At 42.6% G+C, this 16,850-nt stretch overlaps 1 protein-coding gene across 1 annotated transcript in view; it reads right to left on the minus strand.

Moving 5' to 3' along the window:
* Nucleotides 1-16,515, minus strand: part of Slamf6 (SLAM family member 6) — a 23,201-nt gene extending 6,686 nt beyond the window's left edge. The window contains exons 1-2 of the mRNA XM_036202665.1: nucleotides 16,431-16,515; nucleotides 1,943-2,308 (exon numbers count right to left, since the gene is read on the minus strand). Of these exons, the coding sequence (XP_036058558.1) occupies nucleotides 1,943-2,308; nucleotides 16,431-16,515 (451 nt within the window). The remainder of the gene's footprint in view (nucleotides 1-1,942; nucleotides 2,309-16,430) is intronic.
* Nucleotides 16,516-16,850: the final 335 nt, after the last annotated feature.

Here is a 16,850-nt window from a genome sequence, read left to right on the forward strand (position 1 = left end):
TTGTTCTTTTGAGAGGTTCTCTGTACATAGCAATGGCTGTCCTGGAACTCACTATGTAGACTAGTCTTGCCTTGAACTCACAGAGATCTACCTGCCAGAGTGTTGGGATTAGAGGTGTACACCATCATGACCAGGTAATATTCAGTTAATTTAACTATTTACTTGTGTGTGTGTGTGTGTGTGTGTGTGTGTGTGTGTGTGTGTGTGTGTGTACATGAGTGCCATGGTATGCATAAAGAGGTCAGAGGACAACTTGTAGGAGTCTGTTCTCTCCTTCCACCCGGGCCCTGGAAATCAGACTCAGGACATCAGACTTGGTAGCAAGCACCTTTGCCTACTGAGCCATTTCAATGCCTGTGGTAGTTCTAATGAAATTGGCCTCTGTAGGCTTGTTGGGAGCGGCACTGCTAGGAGCCATGGCTTTGTTGGAGTGGGTGTGGCCTTGGAGGAAGTGTGTCGCTGTGGGAGTGGACTTTGAGGTCTCCTATGCTCAAGATATGCCCAGTGTTTCAGACCACTCCTGTTGCCGTGGGTCAAGATGTAAGAACTCTCAGCTCCTTCTCCAGTATCATGTCTGCTTGCACGCTGCCTTATTTCCCACCATGACAATGATGGACTAAACCTCTGAACTGTAAGTGAGCCATCCTGATTAAATGTTTTCCTTTATATGAGTTGCTGTGGTCATGGTGTCTCTCCACAACAGTAGAAACCCTAGATAAGAACACTGCCCCTGGGTAGCCAATTTAGTTCTTGGGTTTCCTGTAAAATACTGCTGCTAAGTGACTGTCCTAAAGCCATCCATGGCATTTCTGAACATCTCTAGTCGCTAGATTTTTCTTGGTTTAGATTAAGAAAGTATCTCATTTCCATAATTTTATGTTGAAAATACTTTCATTCTTTAATATTAGGGAGGTAGGTTTATTTATTTTTTTTTGAGACAGTGAGACTATGTAGTCCAGGGCAGCCTCAAACTCCTGATTCTCCTGCCTCAAATTCCTACATGTTGGGTTTATAGATGTATATCATCACTCCAGTTAGAAAGGCTGTTTTCTTTCTTTCTTTTTTTTTTTTTTTTTTGATTAATGATCAAATAAGCCATATTGAGAAAATACTGTTAGAAATTAAATAACCTTGATAGAAAATTTTTCTATTAATTTTTCTATGAATTGGCTTACCTGTGCAGAGCACTTCCTAACTAGATAACTCTGCTGGGTCAGCTTGGCCTTTGTGTAATGAGAGACAGGTGAGTCATGTGGGAAGTGTTAGTGTTTAGGCATCTGTACTGATCTGCCTTCAGGGTCCTGACAGGATACATCCTCAGATGCTGCCACTAAGTTCACCCCCTGAGCGAATTCTCTATGTCTCCTTATAAAAGGTGGGCCTTATACACCTCCAGTCTCTTTCTCTTTCTTCGCTCTTGTCCCCAGGGACTGGTGTCTGTCCCCTTTTCTGTTCCTTCACTCCCCTAATAAACCTCCCACATGGGTCCTGTTGTGTGGCTTGACTCCTTCAGACCACCTTTAAAATACATCAGGAAGTGCCACCACGTACCATCTCCAAGACTGTGACTGAGCCTATGCTTTGGGCATAGGATTGTGTATACCTTGCAGAGCTTTGGTAAGGAGCATGCGATAGAGACCCACTGCTCATGTTAAGAGTATCATCAAGTATTTTGCTTCCATTAACTCTACATTTCTGGTTAAAAGGGGGAATTGAAGTGACTGGTGTAGAGAGCCACAAGACTCAAGCTTCTAACTCAGCTCTGCCGCTATTTAACTGGCAGTGTTATCAACCTGCTTCACTTCTGGACCTCACTGTGATGCCAAATGCCATTCTCTTTATCACTAGGCTACAGCACATTCCTGTCGGCACATAGGGTTGCCATATGCGATTTGTACTTGTTTTTACTTTATATGTGATTAAATGCTGTGTTTGGACTCACCAAAGACCCTCAGAATATAAATAATGAAGTCCGGGGAAGAGTCCTCTGTGATTATCTGGGCAGTATACGATCCTGTGTCTGCCATTGTGAGGTTGCTGACTTGCAGAGAGTAGGACTGGGTGATGTGCAGTCTCTTTTCCCTCTTTGGATCAGTTTTCATGATTTGTGGATTTTCAGACTTATTTAGCTGGATGATAAGGATTGTAGTGACATGTGATACTTTTCCTACATAATGCGATGCTTCTCCTTCGTAATGCCAGACGATGGCCTTCGTTCCTGCAGGAAGCTCCAGAGGAAGGGTTACAGACTCCCCTAGAACACCATTCGTCACTGTTGTTCTTGTACTGTTTCGTGAAACTTCATTCCCTGTAAACACAGAAGAAGAAGGCTTTAAAGCTGTCCCTGACAGCCCCTTCCATTCCTGTATCCTTTCTCTTACTTCTGCCAGTCTGTTTAAGCTCTTTGGAAGAAAGCCAGAGGTGTGATGAGGGAATAAAAACTGTTAGAAGTGTTACAGTGGACAGCACACTCCCAGTAGCTCCACCTCCAGCAAACTATCTGGCAGTCTTGGCCAATAGGCAATTGGTCTAGTTGGATGATCCTGACTCACGGTCTACTTCTACGCTGGCTGGTCATACTTTTGTGACCTCAGCCTTTGAACTCTTTGGCACCAATCCGTGGGAGGGACAAGGAACTTTATTAACCCCTGGACACAAACTTCAACAATCACAAGTCTTTGCTGATGGCAGTATTGTCAGGGCCAATCATTTACAGTTTACCTAATGTCTGTCTATGTAGCATGCTTTTGTAACCCAGAGGGTCAATAATAGGGATTTACTGCATATACAGTTCTTTGCCTGCATTATTTCATTAGATGTTGATAACTGTCTTTGAGGCAGATTAAAAAAATGTCTGGTTATGGATAAAGAGACTGAGATAGAAAGAGGTTAACTAACTTTCCTTGGTTGTACATCTGAAAAATAGCAGAGCCAGGAAAGGGAGTTGGACCCCCAGGAACTGGAGTCACAGACAGTTGTGAGCTGCTGTGTGGGTGCTGAGAATCTAACCAGAGTTCTCTGAGAGAGCAGCCCATGCTCTTAACTGCTGAGTCATCACTCCGGCCCCATGGTTACAACTCTTCTCCCCCCCCCCCCCCCCCCCTTGAACCCCTGGCTTTTCAAGACAGGGTTTCTCTGTGTGTAACAGTCCTGGCTCTCCTGGAACTTACTCTGTAGACCAGGCTGGCCTCGAACTCCCGGAGATCTGTCTGCCTCTGCCTCCTGAGTGCTGAGATTAAAGGTGAGTTCCACTATCGCCCAGCTGGTTGCAATTCTTACAGAGGATGCTTCTTTAGAGTCAGTGCCAAATTCTTAGCACGTGTTACTCTTCTTTCTAGTGCTCTGCTTGCCTGACTACCTGTGAGTATTCTTGTATTCCAACACTTAGCACTTAGGACTCTGCACAGTGTTTGACACATAATCTGTGGAAATGTTTGGCTGTCAACAAATAAACGTGATTGTGACATCCACTTTCTTGGGCATCTCTTACTTTCCAGGGAAGAGTCATGTAACTGTGTATTTGTGGGGTGGTCCAGAGGATCCGGACACTTACTTGGCTCTTACATGACTTAGCACTTCTGCTTTCTGTCCTGAATTGTCAGATGGTCTCCAGGCACATCCAGATTGCTATCACACATCCCCTTCTGCACCACATGTTTCCCATCAACCTTTTGACACATGGCTATTTGTCATCTTGACTTCTCTTTCCTCCCAGAATCACATGAGTAAACCATAACAAGCAAAGTCTGGAGTCCAAAAGGCTTCCTCAAGTAGTATTCTATTTATTTAAAATCAAAACCAAGCAAGACGAATCTGTACTGTTAGAAATCATAGGACTCACCAGGAGCTCTTCTCCCATTGCCTAGCATATTCCTTTAAGTTCTCTTGATGTTATAGATCAAAATTATTAGGTTTTTTTGTGGTTGTGGTTTTGAGACAAGCTCTTATACATAGCCCAGGCTAGCCTCAAACTGGCCTTAGACTCCTGAGGCCTAGGATTACAGGCATGTGTCACTATGCCTGGATTACTAGTTTACTCAAAAAGAATAATTGTATTCTACTATTTACTTAGTTTTGTGCTAATTTAATGGGTGAAAATTTAGAAATCATGGCATCCAGACCATATTATTGGTTCTCCTTCCTATATCTACTTCTGGTCTAGATCTGAGGAATACATATGAGCAAGATAGTCCCGATTTGCTGGTTTGCTATCTGACAGAGAAGACTGACAGGTGAATGAGTAGCTATGGTGTGGTGGGTAGGCATTGACTTGAGATGAGTTTGCCTCTACATTGTCCAAGTACCACTATTAAACCGTCTATGCTGAGTACTCTTTTTTTTTTCTTTATTACAATTATGATGTCATTTCCTCATTTTCTTGATAAATGAGAGCAGGCATTATGCTTGTTTCCTATGCACTCTTACTGCTTAGCACAGTTTCAAGCCAATAAATAATGAATTGATGGATGTACATATGTGCTTTACAGAAGCACAAACAGTGAATGATGGGCCTGGGACAGTTCTGAAGGGACAAGCCACAACATATGATGTAGGAAGATTCTGAGTAACAAGAGGGACTTTCCTGTTGCTCAGTGACTTGTGAATTTCCTGGATGATTCGGCTGTCTACACTGCTGTCACGTCTGTCTGAAATGCTTGCCTCTTCATTTCTACATGGCAAGTGGTTGCTTATCTTTGAAAGATTGCTGAAATACCTGTTTGCCTTTACTTATATTTGTGGAAGTTTTCACCGGTCCCAGAGGAGGAGAAGGGAGCTGTGCTGAAGACAGAGATGATGTGGGCTGGCCCAGAGGAAACACAGATTTTTTTTTTTTTTTTTTTTTCTGGAGATGCTTTTAATCACTCTGGGCCAACACCCTTGGTGTGGAAACTGTTGTTCTGGGACATCAAGCACTCTGCTGGTAGTAAATATGGAGGAGTAGAGCGAGAACAGAAGAGTAGACGTGGGAAACGCACTTCATGGTGGCTCTGGCTGTGGCAGGCTACTTGGTATGTTGCGGGGAGGCTAGGAAGAAGACGTCCCTTTGGCGCTCTATAAACCACTGCAGGACCACTGGGACTATGGAGAAGGTGCTGATGTTCTCTGGTGATATCAAACCAGAGAACATCATCTCACATCTCATAGTTTTTATTTTCCACCTAATGGATGACGTGTTTCTGGGAACATGAATAGTGTCTGGCTTAGCTTTTGATTTCTCCAGAAGTTGCTTCAGAGTATCCAATGAAAGCTATGCAGACTGAAATTAGAATTTAGAAAGTCTTAAAGGGTCTCCTGAATAGCGGGAATTTGCTTTGTCAGGTTTGAGTAAATGCAGAGACTTTGGAGAAGTAGAAAAGTCTATGGAAAACAGTGTTTTAGGAAGGATAAGGCATAGGTGGGCATATGGTGGCTCTGAAAAGGAATGAAAAGTCACAAGAGACCCTGGTGTTTCTAACCTAGAAGACTTAGGTCTGTTTTTATGTGGGGTGTTTACCCACCAACCCCACAGTTCCCCAGAGTTTTCTTTCTTTCTTTCTTTTTTTTTTTTTCTTTTCGAGACAGGGTTTCTCTGTGTAGCTTTGCACCTTTTTCCTGCAACTCACTTGGTAGCCCAGACTGGCCTCGAACTCACAAAGATCCACCTGCCTCTGCCTCATGAGTGCTGGGATTAAAGGCGTGTGCCACCACCACCCGGCCCAGAGTTTTCTTGAGTGAGAGCAGCAGGAAATATTAGATAGAAGGATTTATATTATGGAGATAAACAGATAGAAAATACAGGATAGCCTTGAGAGCGCCCGGAACCTATTCCAACAAGCCCTGACTGGCTCTGCCCTAAGGTATTTATAGGAATGCCAAGGGGTGGAGCAAAAGACCTCCTCCCCCAGCACAGCCAAGCACAGACCATCTCAGACACCTGCACTCAGGCCCGAGGTCCAATCATCCTCTCTATGTAGACCTGCTGAGTAAAGCCACTAGGAACCTGAAAATGGGCTCCCACATTCATAGCCAAAGGGGATACAGTGGGCTGTCTTATTCCCAGGCAATGAATTCAAAATGAAAGGAAGTGGGGCCTGATTAATCAAGCGATTTGACAGAGAAAGGAAGAGAAGCACAGGACAGACCTTTTGGGTGGAGGTGGGATGGAGGAAAGGTAGGTATTAGGACAGTTAGAGCCCTTGGTAAATTTAGAGAAAATGGAGCAGTGCGTGGGGAAGGGCTTTGAAGATGTGGTGGAAAGGAATGTTTAAATCATGGAGTTGTTGCTGAGGAGGAAACAAAAGTGGGCTCAGGTGCACAAGTGTGGTGTCCATTTTGAATGGAGGTGGCTCTCTAGGGCCTTCAAGGTAAGTAAGAATGAGGCTAAGACCTTAAGAAATTTATAGGTGAAGGGCAATATTTAGACGTTTCAAATAGCTTGATCTCAAAGTTGTAAGATGAATTGATTGGATAGGTCCTGAAGGAAGATATTCTTGGATCATTCCCCAAGACAGACTATCTGTGAAGGCACAAAGTAAGTTTCAAAAAATTGTAAAAGTCTCAAATAATAGAAAAACTCTTCTTTGACTACTATGGAATAAAACCAGAAATTAAGAACAGAAAGAAAAAATGGAAAATTCACAACTAATTCGTAAGTTAGATTTCATTGTCCAAAACAGTCAATGGACTAAAGGGGAAAGCACAGTGGGATTAGATTGTATCCTGAGAGGCGTGGACGTGAAAGCACAGTGTGTTAACTGTGGGGAGGCAGCAAAAGCACGGGGCAGAGGAGTATTTGTAGTCACAAATGCTTACATTAGCAAAGAAGGAAGAGCTCAGGTCAGTAATTCAACAACAAAGCCAAAGACACCAGGGAAGAAAAGTAAGGGAAGAAAGAAAAAGCAAACAAGCAAACAAACAAAAATCCTCACTCTCCAGCGATTCTCAATTTGTGGGTTGTGACTTTGGAAAAACACCTATTTGTGGGGGTTTTGTGTTCCCCAAAATATTGTACACCCTAATAAATTTATCTGGGGTCAGAGAACAGATAGCCACTAGATACAGAGGCTAGAAAGTGTAGCACATGCCTTTAATCCTAGCATTTCAGAGGCAGAAATCAAGGATACAGCCAAACATGGTGACTCACACCTTTAATCCCAGGGAGTGATGGTAGAAAGCAGAAAGGTATATAAGGGGTGAGGAACAGAAACTAGAAGCATTTGGCTGTTTAAGCTTCAGGCTTTAGAGAAGCAATTCAGCTGAGATCTATTTGAATGAGGACTCAGAAGCTTCCAGTCTGAGGAAATAGGATCAGCTGAGGAATTGGAGAGGTGAGGAAGCTGTGGATTGTTCTTCTCTGATCTTCCAGCATTCACCTCAATACCTGGCTCTGGGTTTGTTTTTATTAATAAGATCCTCTAAGATTCATGCTACACCTATTTCTGATGGTCTTAGGAACTGAGACACTGTTCAGTAGCAAAATTACAGTTATGAAGTAGCAACAAAAATACATTTATGGTTGGGAGTTTCTAGGACCATTGGAAATATGTGTTTTCCACTGGTTGTGACCTACAGGCTGAGAACCACTGATAAACTGAATGTGGAAAAATCCTTAACAAAATATCAACAAGCTGAACTGAATAACACTATGAGGTTATACAGCATGAATTAATGAAATTTATCTCAGAAATGTCAGAGTAGTCAAACACACACACACACACACACACACAATGTAAATTGGGCAGTGGTGGCACACATTTTCGATCCCAGCACTTGGGATCCCTGAGTTTGAGGCCACCATGATCTACAAAGCGAGTTTCAGGACAGTCAAGGCTTTAAAGTGAGGCCCAGGAAAGTCAAGGCTACACAGAGAAACCCTGTCTCAACCCCCCCCCCCAAAAAAAAAACCAAAACAAAAAAACAAAACCAAACCAAAAACAAAACAACAAAACCAAGACAAAACAAAATAATAACAAAACAATGCAACACACAGATATTAACAAAACAAAGGAAAAAAGACACACTATCTCCTGAGATATAGAAAAAGATTTGAGAAAACTCAATATTCTTTGAGAATCCAGGCATGAAAGGGGACATCTCTAACCCGATGGAAAGCGTTTATGAAAACCTGCGGCCAGCATTCTACTTAATATGTGTGCTGGATAGTAGACTTGACAACTTGTAACAAGCTGAAGCCACTTGAAAGGAGGGACTCTCAATTAAGAAGATGCTCCTCAGAGCCAGGTGGGTCTCTGTGAGTTCTAGGCCAACCTGGTCTACAGAGTGAGATCCAGTATAGGCTAGATTCTATAAGAAAGCTGGCTGTGCATGCTATGAGGAGCAAGCCAGTGAGCAGCACCCCTCCATGGCCTCTGCATCAGACCCTGCCTCCAGGTTCCTGCCCTGTTTGAGTTTCTGCCCTGACTTCCTTCAATGATAAACAGCCATCTGGCTCTTTCCTCTCTAACTTGCTTTTTGGTCATGATGCTTCATCACAACAGCAGAAATCCCGACTAAGACAATAAGCAAGACTGAATGTCCTCCAGTTAAGACTGGGAGAAGATGATACCCACTTCCACCACTTCTAGTCAGTGTTGTTCTAGAAGTTCCAGTCAGAGAAAATAGGTTGAAAAAAAAAAAGAAACAAAAGTATATCAATTTTTAAAAAAAGTAAAATGATTCCTGCTCCAGATGCTGTGGCCATATAAACAGAAATTCCTAAAGAATCCACAAAAGTAACCAGAGCTAGTAAGTGAATTCAGCAAAGTTGCAGGTCACAAGATCACACATACAAAAACTAGTTTATCTGAGTGTGGTGGCTCATGCCTTTAATCTCAGCACTTGGGAGGCAAAGGCAAGTGAATTTCTGTGAGTTCAAGTCCAGCCTAGTCTTCACAGTGAGTTCCAGGATTCCCAGGGCTATAATGAGAGAAATTGTCTCAACAAACAAAAACAAAAGCCCAACAAAAACTACTTTTTGTATTTGTCCACACTAGCAATGAAGAACAATCTAGAAAAGAAATGAAGAAAACAAATTCCACATACAGTAGCATCCAAAAGAACAACATAGCTAGGCTATATAGATTAGCACCAATCTTAGCAGAGAAGTGTCGTCTGTCATGGGCAACAATGAATGCCATGATTCCTAGTCGAATGGTGAGATTAGGTGACCGTTGAGTGCTCATCCCTAAATAAGACGTCTATTTCAACTCCGAAAGGCACAGAAACATCAGGCAAGATGATGTGGAAAGAATATAAGAGTCCGAGACTGAGGAGGGGGTTTATGAATTGCTGTTTTCTAGACATGACATTACAGTCTCACTCCTGAACTCACTGCAGCTATGGTTACTTGCACAAGATCAAGCCAACAAAAGCAGTCAACATTCCAGCAGGCAGCACAAATTGGACTCAAAGGGCTACAAAAACAGCACTACCCCTCAAAAACAGCTCAGTTCCAGGCACAGATACCTCAATGAGTTATTGGTCAGGGAGGCCCTAGAGAAGCCTCAAACACACCAGCTGTTGCAATTGCTCTTGGTTGCCTGCCATAACAACACAGTAAGACCCTATTGCTGAAGATATTCCTCATTTTGGACCTCTAGCTTACCAGGACACTCTCTTCCTGCTGGAGAACTTACTTAGTGCCAGAAGGTACTGTGCAAGATGCTAGGGGAAGAAAAGCTGTCAATGGCCCCTCCCAGTGCTGGGCCTTGTGTGCTACAACATTGACATGTGGGCAAGGTATGTCTTCTGGTTCAGTCATAGCATGAAAGGTTTTAGGGGGTAACTATTTTCTGATCAGATATAAGGTCTGTTTCACAGGAATGATTTTGTACCTGGTATGTTAACATAGTTAAAAGACTTTGATAGGGGAAATCATAGGCCCTAGGCAAGGAAGAGGTAACCTACTATTGTTCCCTAGCATTTTGCTAGAATGTTCATTTGGTCAAACTGAGTTCTAAACATTTGTGTTTATGCCCACAGATTTGTGCTGTTCTCAACTTTGGTCAGGGAAGCTTCTTTTTGGCAACAGGTAGTTAATGCAGAGACTCATAACTGGCCGAAGTACTGGGTATAAATAACTCTGGGTGCTCAATTGTGAATGGGTCATTAATATCAACTTCTCACTATTCAAGGCTCAGGGACTTCAAAGAAGAGGGAGAGAAAAGAATGGAAGAGCTGTGAAATACTGACTTCTAGACATGAAGGGAATGTTGCATGTAACAACTCACAGCACCTGTGGTTGCCTGCATAAGAGAAACCAGTCAAAATTTCACACATAGCAGAGGGGATAAGGGTAGTTGATGGCTGCTGAGGGAGAGAGATTCACTCTTCTTTGGGGATGTGGCTGATAGTAGGTTGTTCATGCCCCAATGGATGGCCACACACTCATATGTATATGGACAGCACTAATTGGACTCAGAGGGTCATTAATGGCAGCCTTAATAAAAGAAGAAGGAAAAAGGATAACATGAAGCTGAGAGGGAGGTAAAGTGGGGTGGGGTGCTAAAGGAAAGTAGGAGAGAGGAAGTGGTGAATGGATTGACCAATGTACATTGTTTAGATGTATGGAACTTTCAAAGAAAATAAAAGTTTCTATGTAACAAATGAGTCTATTAGTCAAATGTCAAAGCAACTTTCATAATGGAAGAATATCTCTATCAGCTATATATTCTAGTAGAGGTTTAATATCTAAAATATGCAAAGAATTGAAAAATAATGAACACTAAAACCCAAACAACCTAATCAAAAATGGGCTAGGGAAACGAACAGAGAATTTTTAAAAGGAGAAACATAGAATACTAATAAACACTTTAAAAAGTGTTCAATATCCTCTTCCATGAGGGCAATGAAAATCAAAACTATTTATTTTGAGCTTCCATTTCAGGCCATTCAGCATGGCCAACATGAAGAATACAAATGATTATAAATGATGGTGAAGGTGTGGGGAAAGAGAAAGCCTCGTCCACTGTTGGTGGGATGGAAATGTGAACTGTGGGGTGGATTTCAAGATACTAGAAATAGAACTGCCATATGATCTAGCAATACCACTCCTGGGTATATACCCAAAGGATTCCACATCCTACCACAGTGAACCTACACAACTATGCTCACTGATGCTCTGTTCACAATAGCTAGGAAACAGATTCACCCTAGATGATCATTAATAGATGAATGAATTATTAAAATGTCATACATATACAAGATAGAATTTTTGTTCAGTTATAAAGAAAAATGAAATTTAAGGAAAATGGGTGGAACTTCCTGAATGAAATAATCAAGATCTAGGAAAACAAATGTCACATGTTCTCTCTTATATGCAAGATCTTAGTGTCAAATTTTCATTATTTTATTTTTAGTTTTTAAGCTGAAAAAATTGGTACAAAGTAATAGTTCAAGTCCTTTTACTAAACCAAAAATTTCAGTTATAACACAACCTCAGGCAGTTAAATATTTCCCATTGCGAAAAAAATTAAAGAATTAGTTGCTATCTTTATGCAAAAAAAAAAAAAAAAAAGGAAAGATGCTGGGATAAATGGATAGCTAGATACAAAACAATGAAGCGAAGTTTCCAACTCTCATACCAGCTTAAACTATAGCCAGATGTGGTGGCACATGCCATTGATCTCAACATTTGGAGGCAGAGGCAGGAAGATCTCAATAAGTTCCAGGCCAGCCTGGTCTACATAGTGAATTTCAGGCCAGCCAAGACTACAAGTGAATCCCTGTGTAAACAAAACAAAAAACCAAAACAAATCTCAAACTATGTCAAGTATCTGTAAGAGTTAAATCTATAAACTTGTGAATTTCAGGCCAGCCAAGACTACAAGTGAATCCCTGTGTAAACAAAACAAAAAACCAAAACAAATCTCAAACTATGTCAAGTATCTGTAAGAGTTAAATCTATAAAACTTGTAGAAGAAAACGTAAGAGCTGGCTGGGGATACAGCCAGTGGCGGTGTACTTGCTTAGCACTCATAAAGCTCTGGATTGGAACTACAAACAAACAACCGTAGAGGTCAATATTAATGATCTTGAATTTGACAATGGAGTCTTAGATAGGATACTGAAAACACAAGCAACAAAGAAAAAAATTCTATTATATCAAAATTAAAAACAAATATGTCTCAAAGGAAGGTAGGACACAATGTCTTAGCAGCAGATCCCTAACATTCAGTTAGATGAGACACAATAGGTCAGCCATTGTATGCTTTCATTTAGTTGCCCAATGGATGCAGGAAGCATTTTGTGGTTGGCTAGGAGATGAGGATGGGAAGAAATGGGAAAATGGGAGGCAAGGAACAGCTTTCTCTCTCTCTTTCTGTTAGGTTTGATCCAAAGGACTTGAAGTATAGACTCTATCACTGAGCTACATCCTCAGCCTGGAATTTTTGTTTTGAGCGATGGGCATTTTAAAACAGTAGAAGTGATGAGTGTAGAACACGTGCTATGTGAATTTCATCTTGAAAAAAAAAAAAAAAAAAGGCCTTAGCATGAGTAAAGGAAACAACCTGAGCTAGATCTAGAGTGAAGGACCCAAGGACCCAAAGCGGAGAGGTGTGAGGCACGGAAGGCTAGAGATCACAAGTGGGGGGAACACAGAGTCCGCGCAATGGAAAGTCATGTGCATCTGAGCACAATAAGAAGATGGGAAACAGCATTCTGGCTTTGATGAGGTAAAATAACCACTTGAACATGCAGATGGTTGTTAAAAAGAAGAAAACAGTTCTCTGGGGGAGGGGAGTCATAGACAACAAAATAATCTGTTAGCACTAGAAACATATACACTTTGGACTCAAAGAATTTTAGAACCAGGGCTGCAGGTGTAGTTCAGTGGCAGAATGATAATTTGCTCAAGGCTCTAGGTTGGCTGCTTAGCTGCAAAATAAATGGAAGAAGGACAGAAGGAAGGGAGAGCGTAGAAGGAAGATTTCAGAGCCAGCCCCATGGTTTTCCTTTAGTTACACATCCAGCCACTGGCTCTTCCCTGGGTCCCAGAGTACCTGCATCTGCTTCCTTCACACTCACCCAAAGAATGAGTTCCTATTTTCCTCTGGCACGAGTTCCAGTGTGACTACATTTCAGAACCTTGCTACTCAAGGTGTGTTCCATGGGCTGACAACACTATAGCACCTGAGAGTTTGTTAGAAACGCCGAGTCATAGCTTCCTCTCAGAGTCTCCATGCTAATAAAATTCTCAAGGTATATACACGTTAAAGTTTGACAAATTCCCATGTAGAAAGAATAAATAGAGGGGTCACTGGGATCCACCAAGTTGCTTGATTTCATTTATAACCATTGTTTTGCTTTTAGTAAAGTTTTTCTATTTTGGTTTGCTGTGTTGCCCAGGCTGACTCAGTATTCTAAACTGTGGTTAAAAGCGTGGACCATCACACTTGGATGTCAGACTAGTTTCAAAAAATGCTTTTGGTAGGATCTATTAATTATATGTAGCAATAGGTTTCACTGTATTTTCATACATTGATCATATTTACCCACACTACCTCTCTGACCCCTTCCCACTCCTGTTAATTTCCTTAACTAATCCATCTTCTTTTTCCCCCTTCTGATGAGCCAATGTGTTTCTTAGAGTTACTTACAGAAGCATGGGTGAAGGGTTATGTACAGAGGCCAGGACACCTTACAAGTGGCCACACCACCACCAAGGAAAATGTCTCTCCCTCCCCAACCAACCATTAACCATTTATAAGTCCCAAGGGAGGGGTGAGCCTGATTGGTGTCCTCCATCTCCTTGACAGGATGTTGTTAGGCCTAATTTTGTGCATGTCTTGTGCTGATTAATCACAGCTGCTGTGCACTAAAGAGGATAGCTGTCATGTCACAAGGTAGGTTAGTGCTGCCCCCAAGGAAATGAGTTCAAGGGAACGAAGGGGACTGGGGTGAGGGGTAAATCAGCAAAGTGCTTGCCACATACGCAGGACCATCTGAGTTCAGATCCCCAGGACCCAAGGACAAAGCCTGGGGAGTTTAATATAAAGCCAGTGTTGTATTCTCAGCCCTGGGAAAACAGGGGGAGCCCTGGGGCTTACCTGTTAGGCAGTCTAGCCAAGTGAGCAAGCTTCGGGTTCATTGAGAACCCCATCTCAAAAAATAAAGGTAGAGAGAGGAGCAGTTGTTGAGGACACTCAATGGATGTCTTCCTCTTGCCCTTACACATGTATAAACACACAAGAATAAGTAGATGCTCATATATGAACACAAAAGGAAATAAGATTAGATTTCCAACATGGTTTATCTTTGACCTAAATTTCTTAAATGGTCTAAGTGTCTCATCTGCCTGAAAGCTTGTAGTGACTGAGTCCTTCTCTCCATCCTCTCAGAGAGCATCTTTGTCCTACATTTTTGCCACAGTGGTCTTGTCTTTCCTCATTTGCTCTAAACTCTTTCCAGATATGCTTCCCTCTCCTTCTCATGTGTCTTTATTTGATTCCTTCCCTACTAAACTTCTCACATCATTTCCATCTATTCCAGAAAGTTCTTCCTTACCACCTAGGCCAGAGCAGTTCCCTTGTTTTTCGTGTGCTGCCAGTTTTACCTTGCAACCAGACTCTCCACTTTCCACCCCAGCAACCACAGTTCTGCTCCACCGAGCGGTTTCCGACCACCTGCATCTGTCTCCTGCAAAGTGCAGTCAACCATGTTCTTTACTTTATGCCCTCCCCCACAGCTGCATGGCAGTGAGCTGTTACTTAGGCTCTGGACCTTCTTTCCTCATGCACAGATGGGGACTGAGCCCTCATTTTCCACAGGCTTGTTAGAAGAAGAATCCACAGAGATGTGGAGGAGGGATTTTAATTAGAGAACTCTCAGAAATCTCCAGTTTTACAGAGATAAACATGAGGTTAAAAACCCAAGTTGCTGGTCGGTCCCAGTTCAGGAAGTGGTAACATGGATGAGAGTGAAATAATTCACCGGTTGGTGGTGGCGCATGTCTTTAATCCCAGCACTCGGGAGGCAGAGCCAGGCAGATCTCTGTGAGTTTGAGGCCAGTCTGGGCTACCAAGTGAGTTCCAGGAAAGGCGCAAAACTACACAGTGAAACCCTGTCTCGAACCCCCCCCCCCCCCAAAAAAAATAATTCTCATCCTTTCCTGCATCTTGTATGTATTTCCCAAGGGTCTGTCCTGGCTCCTCTCTTCTCCTCAGCCTGACTTGGTCTCTGTTCTCACGGCCTTAGCCTTGGGCCTCAGTTCCCAGCTGCTTTCAGGAATCTTCTCTTGGCTATTGCAGTGAAACTATAAAACAAATAGATCGGAAGAGGAGCTGACCTTCCTCTTAGTGGCTACTCCTCCGTCCTCCTCCTTACCTCTGTCTCTGTCTTTGCCTGGCCTGTCTACAATGTGACTTCTCTCTCCGTTCTCTCTCTCTTGCTTATTTCTTCAAAATTATTTGTTGCTAGCCAGTGCACATTTTACTTGTTTAGAGCTTATCTTCCCTGCCAAGTTGCTAATTCCCGAAGAACAGAAATTTTGCTGACTTAGATCCTGATGTAGCTCCTGAAACCACTACAGTGCCAGCTCTTCAGCAGGTATTTAATGAATGGTTAAATGGTTACCAGATGACTTAATGAATATTAAGTCTTATTTCGGTTGTCAACTGACCTAGTTAGTTCTATGTCTGCAGTATGTCTTGATTTTTCTCATGTTACTGACAGGTTGAGTCATCTGTTTTTGTTTGTTTGTTTTTGTGCCTCTTGCTGGCTAATGAAATTTTGGCAAATCATTTAAATTATTGTAGTCTCAGTTTCTTGTGTCAACATGAAGAAGCTATGAATAGAATAAATTCACATACATGCCCTAAGACTTCTAAACATAATGCATATTTAATATGTAGCCCATTTCTGGAGCAAAATAAATGCTAGCTATTATTTTCAGTGAACTCCCACCAGGCTAGGTCTGAGTTAGCCTTTTGTTTGAGCTCCTTTCCTAGAACACGGTACAGATGGACAGACACCCCGTGACTTTCAAACATGATGTGAGCCTTCCTGCTCTCTAACACATAGCAGGGAGAAGGAGCAGGCTCAGCTAATCTGTTCCTGCAGCAGTGCTGGGGTATCAATATTCGAAGGAAGGGTAAAGCTCAGAAAAGTTAATGAGTTCCCCCACCTCCCCCGAAGTTACACAGCATCACAGCAGTTAAAATGTAGAAGATTCCCCCCCCCCCCAACCCTTAAACTTATCTTTGTACCACAACATGCTGGTCACCAACAGTCCTGACTTACAAAGACTCATTTTCCATGCCACAGAAAACATTTCCCTTCCAGTCAGCCCTGCAGCAGTCTGAGGGAAGCGGTTTGCTATCAACCACCTTGAACTTCCTCCATCTCTGAACAGAGAACCAGGCAGTCAGCCCAATCTAGATGCCTTAGACTGAGCACGCTGTCCCAAAGGAGGGACTCACTCAGCGATAATATCAGTGTCCACAGACATTTACCTGAGCCAAGGCACAAGACAAGCGGGAACAGCCAGAGCATCATCTGACGGGCGGAGTCAGGTGCGGGAGCCCTTGAGACAGCCATTCCTCACCAGCTTGTCTCGGAGACTTCCCTTTTCTCTAGTGATGAGAGATCTTCCTCTACGCTGGCAAACCTCTGGTTATCAATCTTTACCTTCACACATTGCTTATAGAAATGCCTTGTATAAGTTAAGACTCCTAGTCATGAGGGATACAGAAATTGAACTGGCCATCTCCTGTAACCAGATAAAACTTCTAGAGGAGGGATTGGGACCCTACAGTTTGTCCTGCCTGACAGCTGTGCTGAAGTAACAGCTGCGCAGAAATTGTGGGAGTGGCTAACTATCGGCTGAACCAGCTTGAGATCCGTACACAAGAACGAGCCCAACCCCTGACAGT

The sequence above is a fragment of the Onychomys torridus genome, chromosome 11 (genome assembly GCF_903995425.1).
Source record: "Onychomys torridus chromosome 11, mOncTor1.1, whole genome shotgun sequence".
Taxonomy (NCBI): Eukaryota; Metazoa; Chordata; class Mammalia; order Rodentia; family Cricetidae; genus Onychomys; species Onychomys torridus.